Source organism: Micromys minutus, assembly GCF_963924665.1.
Source record: "Micromys minutus genome assembly, chromosome: 13".
NCBI classification, from domain to species: Eukaryota; Metazoa; Chordata; class Mammalia; order Rodentia; family Muridae; genus Micromys; species Micromys minutus.
Window position 1 is genome coordinate 48,586,281 of NC_137982.1, and position 25,493 is coordinate 48,611,773.

At 42.8% G+C, this 25,493-nt stretch overlaps 1 protein-coding gene across 4 annotated transcripts in view; it reads right to left on the bottom strand.

Moving 5' to 3' along the window:
- The window catches only part of TTN (titin), a 266,446-nt gene that overhangs the window by 49,087 nt on the left and 191,866 nt on the right, over window positions 1–25,493 (bottom strand). For all 4 annotated transcript variants that reach the window (XM_080927461.1, XM_080927460.1, XM_080927459.1 and 1 more), the window contains 40 exons: window positions 25,331–25,460; window positions 24,938–25,237; window positions 24,523–24,840; window positions 23,296–23,592; window positions 22,876–23,175; window positions 22,469–22,783; window positions 22,236–22,384; window positions 21,192–21,342; window positions 20,820–21,101; window positions 18,796–19,098; window positions 17,963–18,265; window positions 17,583–17,864; window positions 17,183–17,482; window positions 16,790–17,092; window positions 16,391–16,699; window positions 15,990–16,271; window positions 15,604–15,903; window positions 15,227–15,520; window positions 12,162–15,128; window positions 11,122–11,442; window positions 10,739–11,023; window positions 10,338–10,637; window positions 9,733–10,035; window positions 9,067–9,342; window positions 8,656–8,955; window positions 8,269–8,571; window positions 7,699–7,998; window positions 6,541–6,828; window positions 5,809–6,105; window positions 5,413–5,715; window positions 5,011–5,316; window positions 3,796–4,083; window positions 3,401–3,691; window positions 3,027–3,314; window positions 2,272–2,859; window positions 2,077–2,181; window positions 1,536–1,733; window positions 1,138–1,434; window positions 461–1,048; window positions 56–358 (listed from right to left, as the gene is read on the bottom strand). In XM_080927461.1, coding sequence (XP_080783587.1) covers window positions 56–358; window positions 461–1,048; window positions 1,138–1,434; window positions 1,536–1,733; window positions 2,077–2,181; window positions 2,272–2,859; window positions 3,027–3,314; window positions 3,401–3,691; window positions 3,796–4,083; window positions 5,011–5,316; window positions 5,413–5,715; window positions 5,809–6,105; window positions 6,541–6,828; window positions 7,699–7,998; window positions 8,269–8,571; window positions 8,656–8,955; window positions 9,067–9,342; window positions 9,733–10,035; window positions 10,338–10,637; window positions 10,739–11,023; window positions 11,122–11,442; window positions 12,162–15,128; window positions 15,227–15,520; window positions 15,604–15,903; window positions 15,990–16,271; window positions 16,391–16,699; window positions 16,790–17,092; window positions 17,183–17,482; window positions 17,583–17,864; window positions 17,963–18,265; window positions 18,796–19,098; window positions 20,820–21,101; window positions 21,192–21,342; window positions 22,236–22,384; window positions 22,469–22,783; window positions 22,876–23,175; window positions 23,296–23,592; window positions 24,523–24,840; window positions 24,938–25,237; window positions 25,331–25,460 — 14,413 coding nt within the window. The remainder of the gene's footprint in view (window positions 1–55; window positions 359–460; window positions 1,049–1,137; window positions 1,435–1,535; window positions 1,734–2,076; window positions 2,182–2,271; window positions 2,860–3,026; window positions 3,315–3,400; window positions 3,692–3,795; window positions 4,084–5,010; window positions 5,317–5,412; window positions 5,716–5,808; window positions 6,106–6,540; window positions 6,829–7,698; window positions 7,999–8,268; window positions 8,572–8,655; window positions 8,956–9,066; window positions 9,343–9,732; window positions 10,036–10,337; window positions 10,638–10,738; window positions 11,024–11,121; window positions 11,443–12,161; window positions 15,129–15,226; window positions 15,521–15,603; window positions 15,904–15,989; window positions 16,272–16,390; window positions 16,700–16,789; window positions 17,093–17,182; window positions 17,483–17,582; window positions 17,865–17,962; window positions 18,266–18,795; window positions 19,099–20,819; window positions 21,102–21,191; window positions 21,343–22,235; window positions 22,385–22,468; window positions 22,784–22,875; window positions 23,176–23,295; window positions 23,593–24,522; window positions 24,841–24,937; window positions 25,238–25,330; window positions 25,461–25,493) is intronic.

A 25,493-nucleotide genomic window follows, 5' to 3' on the forward strand; every position in this document is an offset into this window, starting at 1 on the left:
GTAAAATATCAGAAGGCTCAAATGAACAGTGTTGGAGAAGATTACAGGTACTAACATGCAACATCTTTCATCAGAACAGGATTCGAGGCGTCACTGGGTGGACCAATCCCTGCTCTGTTTTCTGCACTGACTCGGAATTCATAGGTACTTCCTTCTTGCAGTCCAGTTACTTTGCACCTGAGATCGGAAACGGGTGCTTTGGTCGCCCTCACCCACCGCAGGCCTTTCTTTTCTCTCCTTTCTACATGATATCCTGTAATCTCGCTGCCACCATCATCAGCTGGCCTCTTCCAGCTGACAGTGGCAGTGTTCTTGGTGACGTTTGAGATCTCTGGTTTTCCAGGAGGGCCAGGGGGACCTACGAAAGGAAGCAGATTTGTGGTAAATTCCTGATTTCCTGACTTGTGCTGTGAATGTTTTCACGAGAATCTTTACCACATCGGCCATGTGCTCTACATACCAAATCTGTCCACCATTTTGACAGGCTCGGACTGAACGGGTTCTCCTTTGCCGTAATGGTTTACTGCTGACACACGGAAGAGGTATTCATTTCCTTGGATGAGTTTGGTCACCACATGCCTGCAAGCCTGAATATCTTCAGAAACTACTGTCCACAAGAGCCGACTGGTTTCTCTCTTCTCCAGAACATAAGCTTTAATTGGTGAGCCTCCATCCTCTAAGGGAGGTGTCCAAGTAAGTGTTGCTTTTTCAGCAGAAACATTACTGATTTCAATGGGACCTGGGGGACCAGGTACATCAAGGACCGATACCTTCACATGCTCCTCCTTTGTACCGAAAGGATTGGTAGCAGTGATGGTATATTCCCCAGCATCCTTCCTTGTGGCATACTTAACTGTCAGCATAGAAGATGTAGGGGTTGAAGTTATTTGAGCTATGTCTGATGGTCTGATATCTTTTCCTGCTTTGGACCAGCTTGACTTGGGAAGGGGTTTGCCAAGAATGCTAATGGCACTTAGAACGATGCTATCTCCGGCCTTGACTGTTAGTCCATCTTTAATTGTTGGGTCAAGGACAATGGTTGGTGCCTCTGCAAAGGGAAATGAATCCATTTATCAGAAAATGAAGGAGGTTTAATTTTCTGCTTTTTGACTCGGAAGAAAGGCAAGCTTTACATACCGTATTCATCCTTGCAAATAATGGTTCCTGTGCTCTCTGATGGAGCACTGATAGCACCCGCTGTATTCTTTGCTCTGATTCTGAATTCATATTTTCCACCTTCAACAAGGTCAGTTACAGTGAAGGCACAGTCTGGGACATTAACATGGTTGGCTTTCATCCAAGACTTAGAGGGTAGGTCCCGCTTCTCCACAATATACCCTGTTAATTTATGGCCACCGTCATATTTGGGTTCTGTCCAGATGAGAGTCACTGAATTCCTTGTTACACTAATAACCTCAGGTTTTCCAGGAGGATCTAAAACAGAAAAGAAAATCCATCAAACAAACCACTAATGCTTGCTTCATGTAGCACAACCCCAACCCCCACGCCCAGGCTTTTCTTTGTAAATGATTTACCAATTGGATCAAGTGCCACAACTGGCTCTGATGGCAGGCTTGGCTTGCCCACTCCGGCTAGATTGATAGCCATGACTCGGAATTCATATTCAAGGCCTTCCGTTAGCCCTGTCACTTTGTAGTCTTTCATCCTTATAGGAGTCTTGTTAGCTCTCTTCCACAGAAGGCTGTTTCTTTCCTTGAATTCAATATGATACCCTATAAATGACCAAGAACATATTGGTTCAGATAGAGATCATACAGACTGGTTGGAAATATATATATACACTTGTATGCAAGTTGTTACTTGTAGAAATATTGAAAAGATAACCTTTGTTATCTATACTGTTATTTTCTTGGTGCAGTGCCACTTTTTATCTTGCACTACCCATAAACATTACAATTTCTTCTGGAAAATGGTAGATATTTACTCTAAAATTACTTTCTTTATGAACTATATTATATTGTTTCTAAAAATAAAGTTAAATATTAATTGTGTGTATATATAAACAAAATATTTCTAAGAAACACTAATATGAAACTCAGAGGGTAAATTTAATACCTGTAATTGGTGAGCCACCAGTCTTTTTGGGGTCAGTCCATGTTAGAGATACTGAGTCATGTCTGACACCCACAATATTGGGAGGTGGGGGAGCATCAGGCACATCTACAGAAAGGTAGAGAATGCAAGGATTTTAAGAAAGAGCATCCACAAAACCATATTTTGCTTTTTTCAAAAAAACTTTAACACACTTACCAAATGGATGTTTGGCAACAATTGGGTCTGACTTCAGGCCTTCCCCTACGCCATATTTATTTTCAGCACTGACCCTGAAGGTGTATTCTATGCCCTCATGAAGTCTGGTTACTCTAAAGGTGGTTTTCTGAACAGCTGAAGCACATGTCACCCACTTGTTATTCACAGAGTCTCTCTTCTCTAGTACATAGTTGGTAATTTCAGAACCTCCATCATCCTTTGGAGGACCCCACTTCAAGGTCATGGCTTCTGCTGTGACTTCATCAAATTTGATTGGTCCGGTTGGGATGCCAGGCTTGCCAACAACCTTTATAGAGAGAGTTCCTTCCTTGGTGCCAGCAACATTTTTGAGTGTGATTGTGTATTTTCCGGCATCGGACTTTTGGCAATCATAGACTACAAGGGTTGTATTAACTGCAGTTGATTCAACACTGACTCTTGTGTCTGTTGCTAGAGGATCTTCCCCCTTCTTCCAAGACACTGATGGTGCCGGTTTGCCTTTTATGGGGATCTTGAGACGGAAGTTACTGTTTTCTTTAGCCAAGTAGCACAAATCAGGTAGATCCTTTAAGTCAAGATCGGGAGCCACTATTTAGAAAAAAAAAAAAAGTAGACAAATTATTTGTATTGAAATGATTGAGATTAGAAAGTCACCTCAGATCTCTATAGTTTAAAAAGGTATATGTTCGGTGTTGGGGTTCTGGCAGACACTTCTGATGACAAGCAGGAGAAAGATGATTTAGGGAGATGCTTACCAACATCATCCTTGGCCACCACCATGATTTCACTTGGGGTTCCTTCTCCATTTTCATTCTCCGCACTCACTCTGAAGGTGTACTCCTTCCCCTCCTTCAGATCTTTTGTGGAGTATTGTAGGCTCAATGACTTCATGACCCGTTGCCACTTGTTTTCTTCCGTCAGGAAATCTACCACATAGCCAGTGATCCTGCTTCCGCCATCGCTGCGGGGCTTTTTCCAGCCAATGGTACAAGACGACTTGGTTACAGACAGTGATTTCAGGTCCACCACAGGCCCGGGGGTTTCTAAAAGACAAGAAGAGATGAGTCTAAGCTCCGGGCGACCAAGGTGGGCTGTAATGCAATGTGTTCGGTCCTAGGTTGGTGCTTACCGGAAGCTTTGATGGCATCACGCGTCTCACCCGGATCGCCGATGCCATACTCGTTTTCGGCGAACACTCTGAAGAAGTAGGATTTCCCCTCCTCCAAGTTAGAGACCCTAAAGCTTGTTTTTGAGCACTCAGTTGTCACCGTGGACCAGGACTTCCTTTCCGCATCCCGTTTTTCAACCACATAGTTTATGATAGGGCTGCCGCCATCAATAATAGGAGGATCCCAGGTAATATATGCAGAGTCCTTGGATATTTCTTTAACGGTCACATTGACAGGTGGGCCAGGGGTGTCTGCATAACAAGCAGAGGTTAAATAAGAGACGGATGTGGGCGCATTAGAAGATATATGAACTGTGATGTCAAACACACACAATTCTTTCCTTCAGCAGACTTACCGAGTACTTTCACCACAATGGTGTACTCTTTTTTGCCACAGCTGTTCTCCAAGGTTAAGATGTACTTTCCTGCATCATATTTGTTCACATTCTCGCAGCGCAGGAAGGTGTCAAAGTCTGTGGACTTTATGTCCAGGCCAATCCTCTCTCTTAGGTTGACGTTCGGTTTAGACCAAGTAATCTTGGGAGGTGGGCGTCCTTTGACTGGCACGTAGAGTCTCATTGTAACTCCAGCACGTAAAATAAGGGTTTTCCTCAGTTCAGCATCAAGTTCTCCCTCAGGTGGAACTATGTCATTTGGGGGTAAAGAAAAAGTCATAAAAATGTAAGCATCACATGTATTTCTAAAAACTATCCTTGTCGTTTCTAAAATGCATTTCCTTTGTAAAACTGATTTCTTGTTTTTTTTTTTAAACATCCTTAAGAATTCAACACTCTTAACATTATTTTATTTTTATTTTTGGTTCTATATTTCTGTGTATGTTTGACTATGTGAGTGCAGACTCCGTGGAAGCCAGAAATAGGCACTGGCGTTCCTGGAGATGAAGTCACAGGCACTTGTAAGTCACTTGAAGTAGGTGCTGGCACCCAAATGCTGTCTTAAACACCGGGCTAGCTCTCTAGGCCCCAAGATAGTTTCATTTTTCAGTGAACTTTTGACACAATCAAATGTCCCTTAGAGGACCTGTAGTCCTCTCACATGAACCTTGCACATCTAAGACTCTTCGCTGAAAGACCACTTCCTCCAGCCTTGATTTTTCTTTTTCTTCCATTCACTGAAGGCATCCTGCATACGCCTCCCTCTACTTGTTATTTCATTGTAGGAAGACAAGATGTAATAGGTAAAATATACTGCTAGGGAAAGAAACGAAGGGTGTGAAAGAGCTATAGAGACAAGACGAATAGAAGAAACAGGAGAACGACTTACGAGAGTCTCCCAGTTTCATGCTTATTGAAGAGTGTAAATGACAAAAGGAAAATAAATAGATAATAACTTAATATAAACCCTCTTTATTCTTAGAATAAAATTCCATTTTCTTCTGAAAACCACCCATGAAAACCTTCATTTCATTTGGCCTGCTAAGAACCATGAAGTGACAGCCACTCTTCCCAACCTGTCCTCCTGGAAGTTGCAGATAAGCAAGCACAGGAGTTGATCAGAACTCTCTCTTAGGATATGAGAAAGTCTCATTTCTATCTTCTGGTGGCACTTACTCAAGATGTCCTTGGGGCAGTGTTTATCTGGCACATCACTGGGGTCGCTGTACCCGATCTTATTGACGGCGTATACTCGGAACTGGTATTCTGTATTTTCCATCAGACCCGTCACCTCGAAGCGGGTTTTCTGTAGCTTCTCTGGTAAATTGCATCTCACCCAGTGATCAGAATCAGCTCGCTTTACTTCCACGAGATAACCAATGATGGGGCTACCACCATCATAGGCTGGCTTGCCCCATGATAGACTCACAGAAGTACGGGTGGTATCATAGACTTTAGGGAAAGCTGGTGGGCCAGGAGGATCTATGGATAAATGACAGCAGAGAGAATTAGTGAACATTTCTTTTCTGGCTGTTTAATGCTGAACGTAGGGTATGGGACTCTCTCCAGGACACTTACACAGTGGGTCTTGAGCATACACGGCTTTGGATGCATCACTGGGCTTGCCTGGTCCAGCTTTATTTATAGCAGTAACTCGGAATTCATACTCAGTGCCTTCCTGGAGACCTGTTGCTTTTAATGTTCTTTCTATAACAGGTTTCCTGTTGACTTTAGTCCAGTTGATGGCCTGGGTTTCTCGCTTTTCAACCAAGTATCCAGTGATTGGTGAGCCACCATCATCAGCCGGGGCTTTCCAGCTGACCGTCATGTGATCTTTAGTGATGTTGCTAATGACAGGAGGGTCACAGCGTCCAGGCGGGTCTGTAGAGATAGAATGTAATACGTTAATTTCCCAAGCAAAAAGATAGTATTTAAAAAGGAAAGGGCCAACGGCCGGACGACGTCCTTACTTACCGTATGGGTTTTTGGCAATTGCTGGTTCAGTGAGGATGGGATCGCCAACTCCATACTTGTTTTCGGCACAGATCCGGAACTGGTACTCATGACCCTCTATAAGTTTCTCCACGGTGCAGCTGGTGATGGGCACAGTAGCAGAGACCTGAGCCCAGTTGGGCCTGCTCGTTTCACGCTTGTCAACAATGTAGTTGGTGATTTCTGAGCCTCCATCCTCAAGAGGAGGCTCCCAGGACAGCATTGCTCGATCTGCATACATCTTGTTGATTTTGACAGACGCCGGAGGGCCCGGTTTATCTGAAAGAAAGGATAAGGATAAGAGTGGAGCACGTTTCTAAAAAGGCGGATGCAAATAGAGAAGCGGTCTAGAGAGTAGGCTACACTCAGTACTGTTGACTCCTGTGAGGTGAAGATCTAGAACTCACCTCACTTCTCAGAATCTGATGTCACTGGAATATGCGCTCACTAATGCTCTTTAGAGATCAAAACCACTATTCTGTAATACTATTCCTTTTTTCCCTAGGAAATACTTTGTCTATTGTTGCTGTGCTTGAGACAACGGGGCCTCATGTAGAACAGGATGGCTTACAACTCCCTGCATAGGAGAGCGTGACCTTGAACTGCTGATCCCCCTGCCCCCTCAGGAGTTTGTTGCCAAGTGCAGCTTATAAATGTATTTACAGCTCTTCAGGGGAAGTGAAGCGTGGGACTGTAATCAAGTACTTTAATTACCTAGTACTTTAAGCTTAATGGTAGCTGATTTGGAACCACTGGCATTTTCGGCAGTAATGGTGTAGTCTCCCGAGTCCTTCCGGTTCACACTGAACAGCTCCAAGGTACACAAGTTCCGCTTCATTGACATCTTCACACCTTCGGCTTGTTTTATTGGTGTGCTGTCTTTCTTCCAAGAAACTGTTGGCATCGGTTTACCAAAGACAGTAGCATCCAAGCAGACGTTAGTCCCAGCTTTCACGGTAAGCAAAGACTTCATCTCAACACCGAGTTCTATCCTAGGAGGAACTGGAGGGAAAGAAGATCGGAGGTATTAATATACGCAAAACTGTATTGTGCAACCATTGCTGGTTGTTGTGGTAAATTCATAGTTGCTTCATGAGTGAGATTTTTTCTTGTTAGTTATGAACCTTTAATATGTGGGATTGAACCCAGGGCTTCATAAATGCGAGTCAAGTGCTCTGCCACTGAGCTACACCTCTAGTTCTTCATACTTATTTTCATTTAATTGTTTATATTTATGGGTACAAAAATGGCTATTTTGGTATAAGTATGCATTGTGGATGATTCAATCAAGCAAACTCATACAATAGTAACCTCACCTATTCAACCAATGTTTTTATAGGTGTGAGGAAAACATCGAAAATCTACTTTGTTAGTAACCTTGAGATTTATAACACATACAAATGATGGTACCATTCAGGGGAGTTGATCACCACAGATGATTCTTCCTGTCAGACTGAAACTCTGACATCCTCTCTTATCTCCCTTCCCTTCCCTCAACCACTTATTTTTAAGCTACATATACATAGTGAAAGTTAAATACATTTAATGCAAGAATTTGACAAGGCTGCAAACAGGAATCCCAAGGCTAGGTGTCTACACTATCATTGTATTGTTTCTCTGTCATCTCTCTGAGTCCGTATCCTTAAATCTTTCAGTCCTCAGACTTGTAACTCTTTTATTTTGCTTATTAAGGTTCTTCCTAAGCATAATTTGTAGTGCTCTGTAAATTTAGTTTACAAAGTAAATGCCCCATCATTTATTTTTTTGCCTTTACCACAGTTTGGGTTTAGTGTTTTGTTTGTTTAGGGGGTTGGTTCAGAGACATAACCATCATGGATGTTCTAAGTGTTATAATATGCGATAAAATCTTACCATTTTCCGCAAGAATGGTTACTGGGTCGGAAGGCTCAGAAGGCTGGCTAATGTTCACAGCAGTCTTGGCGATCGCTCTGAACTGATACTGAGCATTCTCTTCTAACCCGGTAGCTGTGTACTCTTCCTGGGGAATCTGGTGAGGTGTGGTATTGCACCGGACCCACTTATCACCAGGAAGTTTGCAAGCTTCCACAAAGTAGCCAATGATTTTGCTGCCTCCGTCGTGCTTCGGACGCGCCCAGATAAGCGATGCACTGTTCTTGGTGATGTCAACAACTTCCGGTTTCCCTGGTGGATCTAAAGCCAAAGTAAATATTCTCAGTGTTGACCTTAACTAGAAGTTTAAACACCACACAGCATCACCCCTGGAGTTTCCAAGAGGAGAACAAGTATCTCATGCCAACCATTCACCACATTATCTACTTCTGAGTGCTTTTGCTACAGTTACGAGAAAGACAGACAGTATATTTTCATGGGAAGAGGTAGGCCCTCTTCTAGGATGGAAGTGCTGACTTTCAGAAGCAAGATGTAAGAGTACCTCTCTAATTCTAGACGACGATTACTTACCAACTGGCATTCTTGCAGTCACATACTCTGTTGGTTTGCTAGGTGGGCTGGACCCGGCTTTGTTTAGGGCATAGATTCTGAATGAATATTCTAGACCTTCTACGAGGCCAGCACAAGGATATTCAGTTGACCGGACAACAGTGTCATTAGCTTTCACCCAGAGTAAACTGTTTCTTTCTTTGCGTTCAATCAGGTAACCAGTGATGGGGCTTCCTCCATCACTCTCTGGTCTGTCCCACGCAACGAAGATGCAGTCTTTGTTGACTTTAGTGACCCGTGCATTCTTTGGTTCACTAGGAACATCTATGATGGAAAAAAATGTCAGTTTTTGCTTCCAAGAATATATGTATGTATAGCCATATATGTATACATACATAAAGCTCTTACCAAATGGGAATTTAGCAAGCATCTTTGGAGATGTGAGAGGCTCCGAAATGCCAAATCTGTTTTCAGCTCGAACCCGGAAGATGTACTCCTGGCCTGGGATGAGCTTTCCAACCCTGCAGGAAGTCTTGGTGACTGAAGCTAGAGCTGTGACCCAGTCTCCACGGCTCACGTCACATTTCTCTACTATGTAATTGGTGATGTTACTGCCCCCATCCTCTAGAGGGATGTGCCAAGACAAGGAGCAAGCATCAGCATCTATTTCAGAAATGTCAAATGGAGGCTGAGGGGGCCCAGGAGCATCTGCGTAAATCCAGAGGAAAGAAATGTTAAGAACAGAGAAATTTAATACTTAAAAAAGTAACCATTCCGATCTCCATATTTTAATAGCCACTTGTCTCAAGTGTAACCTACCCATGACTGTAACCTTGATTTTCTGAGTGTCTGACCCGGAGCTGTTCTCTGCTGTGAGACTATAGTAACCACTGTCTTTTCGAGTGACATCCTTTATGATCAGAACCGAGGAGCCGTCTGCCTTGTGGATGGCCAGGTGGCTGGATGTGACGACATCATCGTCCCCTTTCTTCCATTTACAGATGGGATTAGGCTTTCCGTACACGTGTGCTTCGACTCGGAGTTTCTTCCCAGCTTTGATGGTGATTTGCTCAGGCATGAGGATCTTTGGTGGCACTGAAAGCAAAGACAAAAGCCATTCCTTAGGTGGAGAACTTTTCTGGGATTTTTTTTAGATTTGGGGTTGTAGCCCACTAGGGGTTTTGACTTAAAGATTGAATTTATAATGGATATTTTCAAAACTTCTTAAATGCAGCAGAGAGTATCAGATATAGAACATATAAGGTTAGGTACAGTTCTCTAGTTTGTGTGTACAGAACTTGGTAACTCAAGGACACATGTCTGCCTAAACCAGCTTCTTATTACATGGTACAAAGGAAGAAATGACTATTTACAAAGATTGGTCATTTAGTTTAGATACTACTCAGAAAGTCCAGATAGGAGGAACAGGTATCCATGCAGGTGAAACATCTATACACATAATATGAAAATAATCCACCAACTTACACAGTTGTTCTTTGGCTTCATAGACACCCTCGGCTTCTCTGGGCATGCTGACTCCAACAGCATTCCTAGCTGCAACTCTAAATTTATATTTCTTTCCTTCCTTTAGGCCAGTGACAATAAGGCTGAGGTCTTTGACCACTGAGTACTCTGTCCAGCGGTCTGCAGGTTGGTCTTCTTCTCGGTAACTAATGATGTAGCCATCAATTTTTGCGCCCCCATCACGCAAAGGAGGTAACCAGGCCAGCGTAGCACTGTTCTTGGTCATTTCTGTCACCTCGAGTTTTCTTGGAGGATCTGGTTCACCTAGAAAACAAAAAACAGAATTTTATAGTTACCCTTTCTAATCCCCTTTGTTAATGTGTATGTAAGAGTTTCAAAATGACCTTTGCACCAAGTATTTAAAATGTGGTAGTTCAATGTGTTGAAAATGAAGTATAAGATGAAGAAACTAATGTGAGTCTTGTCTGAGAGAGATGTTAACTGTGCTCTTAGGAGTTTCAGGTTTCACAAAATCAAGTCCCTTCTGGTCCGTTATAACCATACTGATCTCACGACCTTGTTGAACTAGAGGGCTGCAGTCAAAGGGGGAAAGAGAGATTGCTTACTGAGAGGATCTGATGCAAGCACAGGTTTGGGGACGTCTGTTGGAACACCAGGGCCATATTCATTGACAGCAGTTACTCGGAAGAAATATTCATTCCCAGGGACAAGGTTGGTTACATTGAAACTTGTTTTCTTCACTTCGGGGGTAACTGTTGACCACGTTTTTCTTTCTGCCTCACGTTTCTCCACAATATAATGTGTCACTTGGCTGCCACCATCATTTTCAGGAGGTGCCCAGGACACGTGGCATGATGTTTTAGTGACATCCGAAACTTTTAGGTCAGACACAGGTCCTGGAGTATCTGTAAAGATCCACAGACTCAGAATATATGTCTTGTCAGCATTCTTATTAGCTTACTTGTTTTTGGAGCAGGGGAAATAAAAAAGGTTTTGGATAACATACCTAGTACTTTGACATTCACAAAAACAGCCTTTTCTCCTGCCGGGTTCACAAGGGTCAGGGAGTATTTTCCAGAGTCATCACGGGTAGAATTGGGGATGACAAGGAAGGCCATGGTATCAACTAGATCGACTTGTCCTTTTCTGACCACATTATCAATCCCCACTTTGCGCCATGTGACTTTGGGGGCAGGTCGTCCTCTCACTATGGCAAATAGTCGAATAGGGCAGCCTGCTCTCACGATGACCAATTTCCTCATGCTGGCATCCAAATCAATCTCTGGAGGCTCTGCAAATGACATAAAAGACACCAGTTGACTCCTCAGACACCAGAAAGACCCTGAGAATGAATGAGGATGATTATCCACCACACCAGAAGGGCCTTACCTAGGATTTCTTTAGGTTTGATGGCTTCCTTTAATTCTGCAGGGCGCCCAATGCCGACTTGATTCTGGGCACACACCCTGAACTCATACTCCTGGTTCTCATCCAAACTGGTGACTGTGAATTCCATGCGAATAAGTTGAGCTGCGGCATTGCACCTTTTCCAGCCCTCGTCGGGTGAGGCGTCTGCTATTTTGGGTCTCATTTCTACCACATATCCAATTATCGGTGCACCACCATCGTAGACTGGTTTTCCCCATGAGAGAGTTATGGAATTTTTGGTGGTATCAACCACTTTGAAATTGGTTGGTGGACCAGGTGGTTCTGAAAATAAATTACATGAAGATAAATGCACATGCAATTAATTACATGCACATGCAATTAATTACATGCACTGTAGGCCAGAAATCAACCCCGAGTGTCCTTCTGTATTGCTGTCCACCTTACTTTTTATACAGGATGTCTCACAGAGACTCCTGCTTCCTAATTGGCTAGACTGGATGACCAATAGACTCTAGGAATCGGCCCATCTCTGCCTCCCTCTCAGTTCTGAGGCTATAGATATATGCATGGGTCCTGGTGATCTAGACTTAGGGCCTCAAGCTTATATAATGGGCACTTTACCTACTAAGTCCTCTACCCATCCTCACGATATTCTAATGTCTCATTTTATAGTTAATTTTCAAATAAGCTGCAAAGAAAGACATTATAGTTTTCCCAACTCCCAAGACTTCTTTGGAGAAACATTAGCTAAAAATACAGTTTAAAAAATGTGGAACAAACTTTTGACAGATACTTTTACACACAATTTTAAGAATTGGTTTAATGTTGTTGGAGAGATGGCTCAGCAGTTAAGAGCACTGACTGCTCTTCAGGGGTCCTGAGTTCTATTCCCAGCATCCACATGGTGGCTCACAACCATCTGTAATGGGATCCTGTGCCCTCTTCTAGTGTGTCTGAAGTGTGCACTCATATATACATAAAATAAACAAATGTTTTTAAAAATGATTGGTTTAATATCAGAAAAAGTAGGAACATTTTACCTATGGGATCCTTTGCCACCACTGGTCTTGATGGTAAGCTTGGTTCTCCAATGCCAACTTCATTTTCTGCCTTGACACGGAACTGGTACTCATGCCCTGGAAGGAGATTCTGTACTTTCATACGTCGCTCAGGGATGGCACTCTTGTTAACAGGGACCCAGCGGACTCCATGCTTTTCTTTTTTCTCTAAATAGTATCCTGTGATAGACTTCCCACCATCATATTCGGGGGCATTCCAAACCACGGTCATCTCTTCTTTGCTTACTTTAGTGACTTCTGGAGGATCAGGGCGACCAGGTTTGTCATACTTGGTTTTCGCAATGACTGGTTTACTTTCTGTTGGAGGCCCTGTGCCGATTTTGTTCTCTGCACGAACTCTGAAAATATATTCATTCCCTTCTATGAGACGAGTCACTGTAGCATTGGGTGTCAAAACATTAGCGGAATAGGTAGACCATACCATTCTCTTGCTCTCACATTTTTCTAGAATATAATTTTGGATTTCACAGCCGCCATCGTCTTCCGGCGGATCCCAGCGGATTGTACACCTATCACTGGACACATCAGTGATTTTCAGGTTTCTTACAGGACCAGGCTTATCCAAAACATTGACAGTCGCATAGGCCACAAAACTGCCAGCTGGGTTGGTTGCTGTGACTACATATTTACCGCCATCGCTTCGCTTTGCTTTGGTAAGAGAGAATTTCGATGACTCAGCACTGGTATCAATCTTGACCCTTGGTGACCTTGTTAAATCTGCAGCATCTTTGTCTTTAGTCCAGGCAACTTCCGGGAATGGTTTGCCTCTCACACCTGCCTCGAGTCTAATGGTGTCCCCTGCTTTGACGGTTAGCACCCCACTTAATTTTAGATCAAGGACTGGCTTCTGTAAATCTTCCTTCACAACAACTTCCTCTGTCCTCACCCAATCACTTTCTCCACCTTCATTCTTAGTTTGAACTCTGAACTCATAAATCTGGTTTTCAACACACTTGTCAACCATGTAGTGGGTTTCCTTAATGCTCCCTTTATGCACTCTTTCCCAGTCTGCAGAGCCCTTCAGTCTCCTTTCAACGTGGTATGACAGATTCGGGCTACCACCATCATAATCAGGCCGTCGCCACTTTAGATAAACAAATGTCTTTCCTTTATCTGCAATATGAAGGTTTTCAGGCTCACCTGGCCTGTCAATTGGGTTGATAGCCAAAATTGGAGTTTTTGTTTCAATGGTTGGCCCAACACCTACTTTGTTCTCTGCACAAACACGGAAATAGTATTCATTATTGGCTAGCAGGTTGGCCTTGACCAGTCTCTTGGTGACATCTGAGGCAACAATTGACCATCCTTTCTGATTTGGTTTACGATATTCTACTATGAAATTTGTAATTTCTGAGCCACCGTTATCTAGTGGGTTTTCCCATGAAATTGTGCAGTTTTCTTTGGTTACGTTGCTAACCTTCAGATTCTGGCAAGGCCCAGGTCTGTCAAGAACATTAACAATGGCCGACCCTTGGGCATGTCCACTGCTGTTCTTAGCAGAGATGATATACTTGCCGTGGTCAGCCCTAACAGCTTCTTTAATTTGTAACTCAACACGAGGCAGATCATGAATTAGGTCCACCCGCTTGTCTTTGACCAGTACTTTTCCCTCCTTGGACCAAGTTATGTCTGGCTCAGGTCTGCCTTTGACTCGAGCAAGAATTCGGATAGTTTGACCCACCCGGACAGTAATGACATCACGGCATGTGACGTCAAGCTCTACTTCTGGAGGATGAAGGATGTCCTTTGCGATCACGGATTCTGCAAGCTCTCTTGGCTCTCCCTCACCCACAATATTAGCTGCTCGTATGCGAAATCTGTACTCATTTCCCTCAATCAGTCCAGGTACCCGGAAGGCACATTGCCTGATGAGTTCATCTTTATTAATCCTTTCCCACTGAGCTGTGCCAGGCTTCTGGCATTCCACCACATATCCAAGGATGGGGCTGCCGCCATCACTGAGGGGCTTTGTCCACACCAAGTCAGCAGATTCCTTGCTCTTGTCCTTCAGCTTAGGATTTATAGGTGGCCCCGGTGGTTTGATGGGCCGGCAAGCTTTGATTGGGTCAGAACTTGGGGATGGATTGCTCAAACCAGCAAGATTTTCAGCAAAAACTCTAAACTCATATGTATTCCCCTCATACAGTCCAGTCACCCTGAACTTCAGGTCAGCAACAGGCGTTTTGTTGACCCTCACCCACTTGCCAGTTATTTCTCGGCGTTCTACATAATAGCCAGTTATCGGGCTGCCGCCGTCAGATTTTGGCAGGGTCCAAGACACTGTTGCAGCGTTCTCAGTAATGTCAGTTACCACTGGTTTGCCAGGAGGAGATGGAGGACTGAACTTGTGTTTAGCAACAGTAGGTATGGAGTCAAGGGGAGGACCGACACCCATCTTGTTCTCTGCTTTGACTCTGAAAATGTATTCACAGCCTTTCTGGAGATGTGGGACCTTCAGCTTCAGCTTACTGCTTCCCGCAGAGACGACACCCCATGTACCTTTCCGTGTATCTTGCTTCTCAACAATGTAATTAATGACTGGGCTCCCTCCGTCATCCTTAGGTGGCTGCCATGAGATAGTCATGTATTCAGGGGTGACATCCAGAATGTTAATAGGACCTGTTGGTGGACCGGGTACATCAAGAACAGTAAGATGGACAGCTACTGTTTTGGTACCCGCTGCATTGGAAACTGTGAGTTGATATTCTCCAGTATCCTTCCTTAAGCAATTCTTAATGGTCAGCACTGATGAGAAGCTGTCGGTCTCAACTGTGTAGTGGTCGTCTGTGTTAATCTCAAGCCCATCAGTTGCCCATTTTGCAGTAGGAACAGGTACACCTCTTATGATGGCAGGGAATCTTACTGTGGTACCAGCCTTCACCACGAGCCCTTCAATTAACTTTACATCTAATTCAACATATGGAGGCACTGGAAAAAACAAACAAACAAACACAAGGCCATTAGATTTGAATTCTCACAGTATGAATAATTTAAAGAAGATATAAAAGTGCCAATCCAAAAATCACCTAGTTTCTCTTGACATTCTATTGGGATAGTTGTATCAGGGAGACCAAGACCTATAATATTTTCAGCTTTTACACGGAATCTATAGGTCTTTCCTTGTTGTAAGCCTGTAACAACACACTCTAAGTTTTTCACAGTCTTGAACTTGATCCAGTCCTTGGCATCTTCTTCTTGATATTCCACTAAGTATCCCGTTATTGGAGAACCACCGTCACGATCTGGCTTATTCCATACAAGAGAGACTTCAGTCTTATCGACATCTACATGGTGTAGGTCTTTGGGTGGCCCTGGGGGATCTTTGAAAGAAAAGGTACGGTGAATGAGCAACAATCCCAAATCTAGTCAAATAATAATTCTATATTTAGAGAGAATAACTCACGGAGAGGATCCAGAGCCTTGATGGGCTTAGGTGTTTCAACAAAAGGACCTCGTCCATACTGATTCTCAGCAGCTACTCGGAAGAGGTACTGATTGCCTTCATTCAGATGTTTAGCCATGTGGCTCTTCTTCTTTGATGTGGTTGAAAGAGGGGACCACTGGGCAGTGGCAACATCTTTCCTCTCAACCACATAATTGGTTATAACAGAACCACCATCATCCAGTGGCTCTTTCCAAGTAAGATAACAAGAATCTTTCCTAATTTCACTGACTTCCAGATCTCTAGGTGGCCCAGGTTTATCTGAAAAGTATTAAATAATAGATAAGTGACAAGAAAAGAAATATGTATTTGAGGTGTTTTAAGAACATGATTATTAAAATGCATACCTAAGACCAATACTTTTACTGAGACTGTCTTTGAACCTGCTGGATTCTCCACAGTCAGGGAATACATTCCTCCATCTTCGTGGGCAGCATTACGGATTTCAAGCTTGCTTCCAACTGGAGTTACATCGATCTGTGCTTTAGTTGGAGCCTCCCTGTCTTCTTTTTTCCAGGTTACTTTTGGGAATGGCACTCCTTTGATGATGGCACTAAGTCTTAGGGTGTCACCAACTTTAATGTGTTGTTCCCTTGCCATGTTAGCATCAAGGATCAGCTCAGGAGGTTCTGAAATGAAGAAGAAAATGCCTTCAGATTAGATTCCTTGAAGCATGCTATACTAACAACACTGCACATACAGCGGACACCTACTTTTTCACAATTGCAGGTCACAGCATTTCACTTACCAAGTCGGTCCTTTACTAGAACTGGTTCAGGAACGTGGGCTGGGTCTGATTCACCAGCCTCATTGACTGCTAGCACTCGGAACTTATAGGTCTGACCATCCCTGAGACCAGTGACTTTATATTTAGTTTCAGGGCATGATTCAGGAGTGTGATTGGCTCGTCTCCACTCCTCATCTCCAACTTTCTGGTACTCCACAATATATCCCAGGATCTTGCTCCCACCATCATGACGTGGTGGCTGCCAAGTTAAATCGACTGAATTACATGTTGTATCTATTGCCTCAGGGTTAATAGGTGGACTTGGTTTAGCTACATCATAAAAGGAAAAAAATTAAGGAAGTTAAAATACAGCAGAAGAGAAGTTAACATGAAAACTGAATGAATGGTTTAATACTGTACCAATTGGGTCTCTGGCAAAGACTGGTTTGGATGGTGGACTTGGATCTCCAATTCCAATTTCATTTTCTGCAGAAACACGGAATTCATACTGGCATCCTTCTAGAAGATCAGGAACTCTAAACTTTGTGTATGGATGGATAGGCTCCTTGGTAACTCTAACCCATCGTTTAGACATAGTTTCCCTCTTTTCCAGGATGTAGTTTGTGATGGGCTTTCCTCCATCATTTGGCTTGTTCCAGGTTACTAAGGCAGAGTCTTTGGTGACCTCTGTGACAACTGGCTGCTCAGGTGCATCAGGAACTCCTGTAAAAGAAGTTATCCAAACGTGTTAAAAGTTTAAAATTTCCTATTACCCGAGTCAAGCATTGGGTCATCCCCCGCCACATTACATACGGAAACGGTCTTTGGCTTTCATTGAGTCAGACACCAGAGGGTCACTTATTCCATAGAGATTTTCAGCATGAATCCGGAAGATGTAATCTTTTCCTTCAAGCAGTTTAGGGACCTTGCATGTTGTCTTGGCACTGGCAGACGTCACAGGCATCCAGATGTCTTTACCCAGCTCCTTCTTCTCAATAATATAATTGGTAATTTCACTTCCTCCATCATCTAGAGGTGGCTTCCAAGAAATAACCATGTATTCTTTGGTCACCTCATCAAAAGTGACAGGTCCTACTGGTGGCCCAGGACGATCTACAGGAAAAAAGAAAGAAAAATCATAGCACAAAATGCTATCATCACTTCTGCTTCTAACAGGACAAGGAGTTTCTTATTCTTGATATATAGTGCTTACCAACAACGTTGACTTGACAGAACCCTTTCCTGGAGCCTGTACTGTTCTCCACAACGACACAGTATTTCCCAGAATCTGAACGTTTGGACTTTGTTTTCTCAAGAGCAAGTGTTGTGGGAGTGGTCTTTATGTGAGTACGATCATCTTCCAGTACATCAGCTTCATCTTTGAACCAGTCAACCTTAGGCTTTGGTTTACCCGAGTACCGGCCAGTGAGGGCAAAAGATTCACCAACTCGGACTGTAAGCTTATCTCTGAAGTCGAGGTCAAGTGTAGGGGGAGCTAAAATATAGAATTACAGACGGGAGTCATTTTTGCTGTCCTGTGATAAGGGTATAGATAGTGAACTTTTCAAAGTATAAACTATGGCGGACACATACCTAGCTCATCCTTGCAAGTGATTGGCTTGGTGCAAAATGATGGCTTGCCTTGTCCAACAATATTGACGGCACTGACGCGGTATTCATACGTGTCACCTTCTTTTAAGCCTTTAACAGTGTACTTTCTGCTAAGCAGATTGTCATTTGTAACTTTGTGGAACTTTTCGGTACCAATGAGGCGGCTTTCTAGGACATAGTTAATAATTTCTGACCCGCCATCATATTTGGGAGGATTCCAAGTCAAAGACACAGTATTTTTAGTGACTTCTTTGACTTCCAGGTCTTCAGGTCTCTCTGGCACAGCTGTAAATGAGAGAGTCACTGTAAGAATGTAGAAGATGGGCAGAAGTAGCCTTTCCTGAGAATTATCTTCAAAAATGAAACCAATGGCTTCAATGAATCTCAGAATGGTTCACACCACATTACTATTAGAGTGAGAACAGATTCCAAGGGACCTGGTAGATGAGGAAATGGAGCCTCATTTGGATTAAATAACAAAAGATCTTTAGAGTCAGCAGTTTGCAAGTTAGAAAAATGATCCAGTTTTTATGTATAGCACTGAATGGGAAACAGCAGTGCCAGGGATCCATGCAGGGAAGGAATCTAATGACTCATACGCTTGGCTGCCATTTTTTTTTTTAATCTTTATCACAGACAGAAATACAATGACATCAGATATTTAACAGTTGTCTTAGTGTTTGACATATGAGTAACACTCATGGCATACACACACATATGTGCACACATTTACTCAAGCACGTATTCATGTGCACACCACAGTGTTGTTCTAAATGAATAATGTGTTAATTATATTTGTTCTCAGTTTTACTTACTTATTGGGTCTCTGATGACAAGGGCATTTGGCGTCTCAACAAACGGGCCCATGCCAATACTATTCTCAGCCGCAATTCGGAAAAAGTAGGACTTTCCTTGAATAAGGCCCTGTACCGTTGCATTTTGTCGAGTGACTGTGTATGTCACAGGGGTCCATGCTTTTCGGTCAGCTTCCCGCTTCTGAATGACATAATTGGTGATTGGAGAGCCACCGTCATCTTCTGGGGAGAACCATGTCAGTTTGCAGGAGTCATTGGTGAGATTGTCAGAGAGGAATGGTACTCCAACAGGTCCTGGGACATCTGGGGGCAAGAGGAAAACATGTTAAGCCATTTGTCTCCAGTGTTCAATTAGAGTGTTACCATGTTTTTAAAGTGAAGACAAAATGTGATACCAAAGAAAGATTTTCGTGTTTGTTAAAGAAGTTTTTCCTAACATATTTAACTGTATCTGTATTTCCATAATTTATATTATCTATGTCTCTCTAACTGCTTTGTCTGTCTAATCTATATATCTTATCTTATCTTATCTATCTATCTATCTATCTATCTATCTATCTATCTATCTATCTATCTATCTATCTATCATCTGTCTGCCTGCCTATCTGTCTGTCTGTCTGCCTGCCTGCCTGCCTGTCTGCCTGTCTGTCTGTCTGTCTGTCTGTCTTAGCTCAGGCTCTCACCTAGTCTGGCCTTGATCTCACAGTTCTCTTTCCTCAGCTTCTCAAATAGTTGGAATTAGAGCACAATCATATTTTAAAATGAAGTAGGTTTGTGCTACTATTTTTAATAAAAAGTAGAGAGAATAAAATCCCTTTTAGAGAATCAAAACTTGTGAGACACGAGGGAGGTGCTACCAGGTTGGGGTAGACAGTGGTTTGATTTCCTTTGCCCTTTCTAAAGGGAAAACAGGGAGAAGTGGTTTTCTGCGTGACTAGTTAGTTGACGGATTCAGAAGGCCTTGATTTCTTAAAGGTTGGGATTTTAAACAAACCAAATATCCAATTGCAGTAACAGTTGTTGATGACTAAGAGAGCTTAGGAACTTGATACCTAAAAGCCTGTAGAGTGACTGATGCATGAAACACTTTTGACCACCTTTTATCCTATTATTCTATTGGAATAATAGCTGTTTGGAGGGTGGCTCTGCTGAGTAATGAGTACTAACGGGGACAGTGTCACTTTCTGAGCAAACAGAATAAAGCAGACAAGACATACACAGGAAGCTGGTAGAGCTGAGCTTTACCCTGGATGGTGAACAATACACTGCTGATAATCACACACGCTGGTTCTCCTGGAATACAGACTCCCTAGAAGTTTCTACATTCTTAAAAGTCTATCCTTACTTATTATTTTGTGATATGAAAATGGTTACTGCTGGTAAAGCTTTAGACATTTATGAATACTTCCAGGAAAGGTGCTCTTATAATGACCATGAAATCATATAGGAGGGCCTTAAGGTGGTATGCCTTGTCAAAAGAATGTAGCATACAAAACTTCATATAGGAGAATGGCAGTTTCAGAGGATCTGATACACTCTTCTCTCCTCCTTGAATGCTTCACAGAATGGCACCCATACATATATGCAGGCAAAATACAGTGCGTACTAAAAAGATATTAAAATAAACCTTTATGTGTAGTAGGAACGCAGCAATGTGGAATAATACAGAGTAAAAAAGACAGAGGAAGGACTGGCCAAAGAAGTGTAAAATGGACACTGAATGATGTTTCTTATTTTCCAAAACATTTGTAACACAGTCTTATTACAGCCTAGCACTGTTGAAGGTAGACTTAAAATTAAATTAAATTAAAAATAAAATTAAAATTAAGAAATCGCATTTGTAGTGGTTCATGCCTTTAATCCTGACACTCAGGATGCAGACATAGCCAGATCTCGAGTTTGAGGGCAGCCTGGTCCACACAGCGAGTTCTAGCCAAAGCTGCATGGTGAGAATCCTACCTTGAAAAAAGAAAGGCAACAGAAAATAACATAAAATGTTGCCTAGACAAATTGAAAGTATTTACCTAATACATCAACAATAATTGTCTTCTTTCTTTCTCCGCCTTCGTTTTTGGCAAGAAGAGAGTAGACACCTTGATGGCTTCTCTGACAGTTCTTGATGACCATGGAGGAGCTAATTGCTGTGGTCTCAATGGCAGCCTCTTGAGGCAAGGCTCTTTCATCCATGCTCCAGGTGACAGTGGGAGGCGGCTTCCCAGACACATAGGCGATGATCCGGATCACCCCTCCGGCGTGGACCACGATTCTGTCTCTGACACTGGCGTCAAGCTGAAGGTCAGGTGACACTGGGAAACAGTTGAAAATGGCAAACGTGACTTCCATATTTTAATATATAGCAAAAATATCAATAAGCTGGCAGAAGTATTGGTAATTACCAATTCTGTCCTTCATTTCAATAATGTCTGTGACTTCTCCAGGTTCCCCAACGCCAGCCACGTTGACTGCTCTCACGCGGAATTTGTAGAATGCTCCTTCTTTTAACCCGGTCACAACCAGTTTTGTCCCTCTTACTTCTTTATCTTTACCCTGGGGGGAAAGAGACAAACATTTTATAATTAGGGCATTTCTAATATAAACATGGACACTGTATCTAATATGTACTCTTGCTGCTTAATCATTCTCTCAAGTATGACATACCTACTGCCTCTTCTCCGGAGGCATTAGGGACCAGATATTATATAATAATATAATAATAAATATAAGAGGATGACTGGCCAGCAAATTGTGTTTAAAAATTAGTGGCAAATGATAAGAAAAAAATGTACCATTCATTTTTTCCATCTTTCCAGGATTCATAACCAAGAGATATGTGAATAACATGACAACTTTTGATTGTTCAATTTTTAGTTTTAATAAATCCATCATGACCTTTACTCACTGTATAATAACTTGATATATATAAAGAGGCTGGTAATAAGCATTTCCATCTCCTTAACTAGTTACCATTTCTACCTGTTGGGAGATTTTGAACCCTTTCTTTTTTTTTAATTTAATAAAACATATTGGGCTAGAGAGATGGCTCAGTGATTAAAAGAACCGACTGCTGTTCCAGAGGTTCAAATCCCAGCAACCGCATGGTGGCTCACAACCATCTGTAATGAGATCTGGCACCCTCTTCTGGTGTGTCTGAAGACAGCTACAGGGCATTCATATATAATAAATAAATTACTCTTAAAAAATAAAACATATAAATTCTCATGAACCATGGCCTTCACAGTATGCTACTGGATACTGGAACATGTTCCAAGTACTTTGGTACCCGATAGAGGACCTTCTTTGCACTTCTGCTCCTGACCTGACTTGTTTGACATCATGTTCCTTTTCTGATTTTTAATTTAAAACGTAGGCAGGAACAAATGGATGTGGGAATTACTTAAAACACATCCCCAGCATGTCTTTTTATTGAATATTTCAGCTACCTTTTCCCATTCTTCTTTTCCTTCTTCCTTATATTCAACAATGTAGCCAGTTATCTTGGATCCACCATCTTTTAATGGAGGAGACCATTCTAAGTCCACAGATGATTTTGTCCAGTCTGTCACTTTGGGGAATGGAGGGCCAGGAGGAGCTGGAAAGAACCAGTATACATCAGTATTTTTTATTTCTATGGTACTTTCAGAAACTTTGTTTAAGGAATGGTTTAAAGTCTTACCAACTGGATCCCTAGCGGTCACTGGATCCGAGGGAAGACTTGCTGGACCCACACCAGCAGCATTGATAGCATACACCCGGAACTGATAGTCTGAACCTTCAATGAGACCAGTCACTTTGTAGGAAACACCCAGAGTCATGGCTTTGATAGGATCTCTGTTAACTCTCTTCCATCTCTTTGAAGTGGTGTCTTTCATTTCTAACCAGTACCCTGTCACAGGGGAGCCTCCGTCGTATTCCGGCTCTTCCCAGTTGACAGTCATGGAGTTGCGTGTGACACTGCTCACTGTTGGTTTATCTGGTGCTCCAGGGACAGCTGTGAGGAAAACGCATCAGTTGGCATGACGTTATTAAAAACGAAAACAGACAAAAGGATGACGTCATATGAGAAAATGCTATCCTACTCACAGAAGAGGTTCCGTGCTGTTTCGGGTTCACTATCAAGTGGCTCTCCAATGCCATACTTATTCTGGGCCATGATTCGGAAGACGTATTCGTGACCTTCTAGCAGTTTGGGAATTGTGTACATGCATTCTTTAGGTTCGCTGGAGACACGCACCCATGTCTTTCTGTTAGCTTCTCTTTTCTCAATGACATAGTTTGTAATCTTAGACCCACCGTCATCTTTAGGTGGGAGCCAAGATAATGTCATCTGATCTGCTGAAATGGATTCAAACTTTATGGGTCCCACAGGAGGGCCAGGGCGACCTACAGAGATTTTATTTTATTTTTTAAGAAAAGAAGAATATCGTGTTAGTTGACTGTTTTTCTAAAGCCAAATTTTATGATTAACAAAACCATGTTTTAACGAAGCAGTGCAATCATTACCGAGGACATTGAGTCTCATCTCCTTCGATGCTGTCCCCAGGTTGTTTACGGCAGTGATGGAATATAAGCCAGTGTCACTCCGGCGAGACTGAGGAATAACTAAAGTGCACGTGTCGTCTACCACCTGTTTGTTGACATGGGTGTCGTAGACAACAGGCTCTTTGCTGTCAGGCTTCTTCGGAGATGCTTTAAACCAGGTGAGAGTTGGGAACGGCACACCTTTGATTTTGGCCACGATGTTGACGTCAGTTCCTTCTTCGACCTCCATGAATTCTTTTAGCTCGATGGAGGGCGGGCCTAGATCACGGACAAGAAGAACAAATGTTAACGTGAGGAACCAAAATGCACTAAAGGGCAGTCAGTGGAGTTCACGGTGGTGAAAAGGTCTGTTTGGGGTGGACTGTAGTTACACTTCATTGCCCAAACTGACAGGAAGCCTGGGTCTCTTCAGCACGGCAGTGCTGGTCTGGGGGCTAGTGCAGTGTGGCTGTCCTTTATTGGATCTGGACACAGACACCTTTCTTCTGTCGTCTCCCCTTTACCATGCATTAATTAATATGCACACAGACATTCTGACGAAGGGCAGTGAGGAGCAAATGTCATAGCAGCCTCTGCCTGGCACCTCAGTCGTGTTTCTCTTTAGTAATTTCTAGAGCTACAAGGTCATCTTAATGTTCATTTAGAGGTTCTGACGTGAATGTTTTAAAATAAGAAATAGAATTGCCGGCAGAAGCCAAACGATTTTCTGTTTTCTACAAATTCATTGTAAGTGTATAAAAAGAGATTGGCAGGCTCACAAGACCAAATAAAAAAAGCACAGTCGTAGAGATGGTAATGATAATTTGGAGAGACTTGTTTGTATATGTATTTTATCGTCCAAAACTAAAACAGGTGTTCTCAATAGAGGGAAAGTCTAGTTTGGAGACTAATACAGTGGTCTTAGTAGGTGCTAAGCAGATTACTTGCTTCTGCTTAATTCCTTTCATTTCTGACAGAGGATAGAGCTTGCCTTGTAGGAAATCAGAAGGAAATTGGATGGTTTTTATGTTTGTAGTAAAATCAGTACGGGAGGCATTTGCTAATGCTGTCCATAGTGGGGTAGTAAGTAATTGAATAATGTGTCCAGGCCTACATGTAGTGCACGGGGCCCTTGGATCGGAGCACTGTCTCTCTTATTAGACATTAGAAGGCAAGACGAAAGGAGGAAATTCTCTGTTAAATACGTACATGTCTGGTCTTTGACAATCACAGGACCAACAGTGGCTGAAGGCTTGCTGACCCCGGCCTCATTGACAGCCTTGACCCTGAATTCGTATTCCCCGCCCTCTATGAGGTCTTCAACGGTAAACTCCAATTCTTCCACATCACGCTTATTGCACTGTCTCCACGCTTCTTTCTTTTTCCCAGTAGGGTCCCATGCCAGACACTCAACAATATAATGGGTAACAGGAGAGCCCCCATCATTCTTTGGAGGTTTCCACGACAGATGCACTGTGTTCTTTGTTATAAGGCCGATCTTGAGTTTAATAGGAGGATCAGGAGGATCTGGAAAAAAAAATGGTTATAGGAATTGTTAAACACCGCTGTTAGAAACATGGCTCATTCTTAAGACTGTGTCTTAAACTTGCATTTTAAAGCTTACATATTGGGTCTCTGGCTGTGGTCCTCTGGATGGTTTCTGCAGGTGGCCCAATCCCAAAACGGTTTTCTGCTCGCACACGGAAGAAGTATTGCTGCTCAGAGATGAGATCTGGGACCACAAATGTGGTGCTTCCACAGTTTGCATTGACTTTGGTCCAGGCTTTCCCATCAATAGTTTTCTTCTCAATGACATAGCCTTTGATCCTGTCTCCTCCATCATCATCTGGCATCTTCCATGAGAGGCGGCAGCTACCCCTTGTGATGTCACTGACCTTCAAGTCTTTGGGAGGACCTGGTGCGTCTGTTGGTTGCAAACACACAGTGTAAACATCACTCCTTAGGAGGTGAAAGCAACGCGCTTCAGTTGTGTCATAGCTGTGAATGCCCTTCTTACCCATGACTTTAACTCTGCAGTTGGCCGTTTTCTGTCCTGCTTTATTCTTGGCCGTGATGCTGTATTTGCCGGTGTGAGCTCGAGTACACTCCGGGATGATGAGAACCGATGAGTTCTCGGCACTCTCCAGCTACACAGAAAAAATTGTAGCAGTACATCGAAT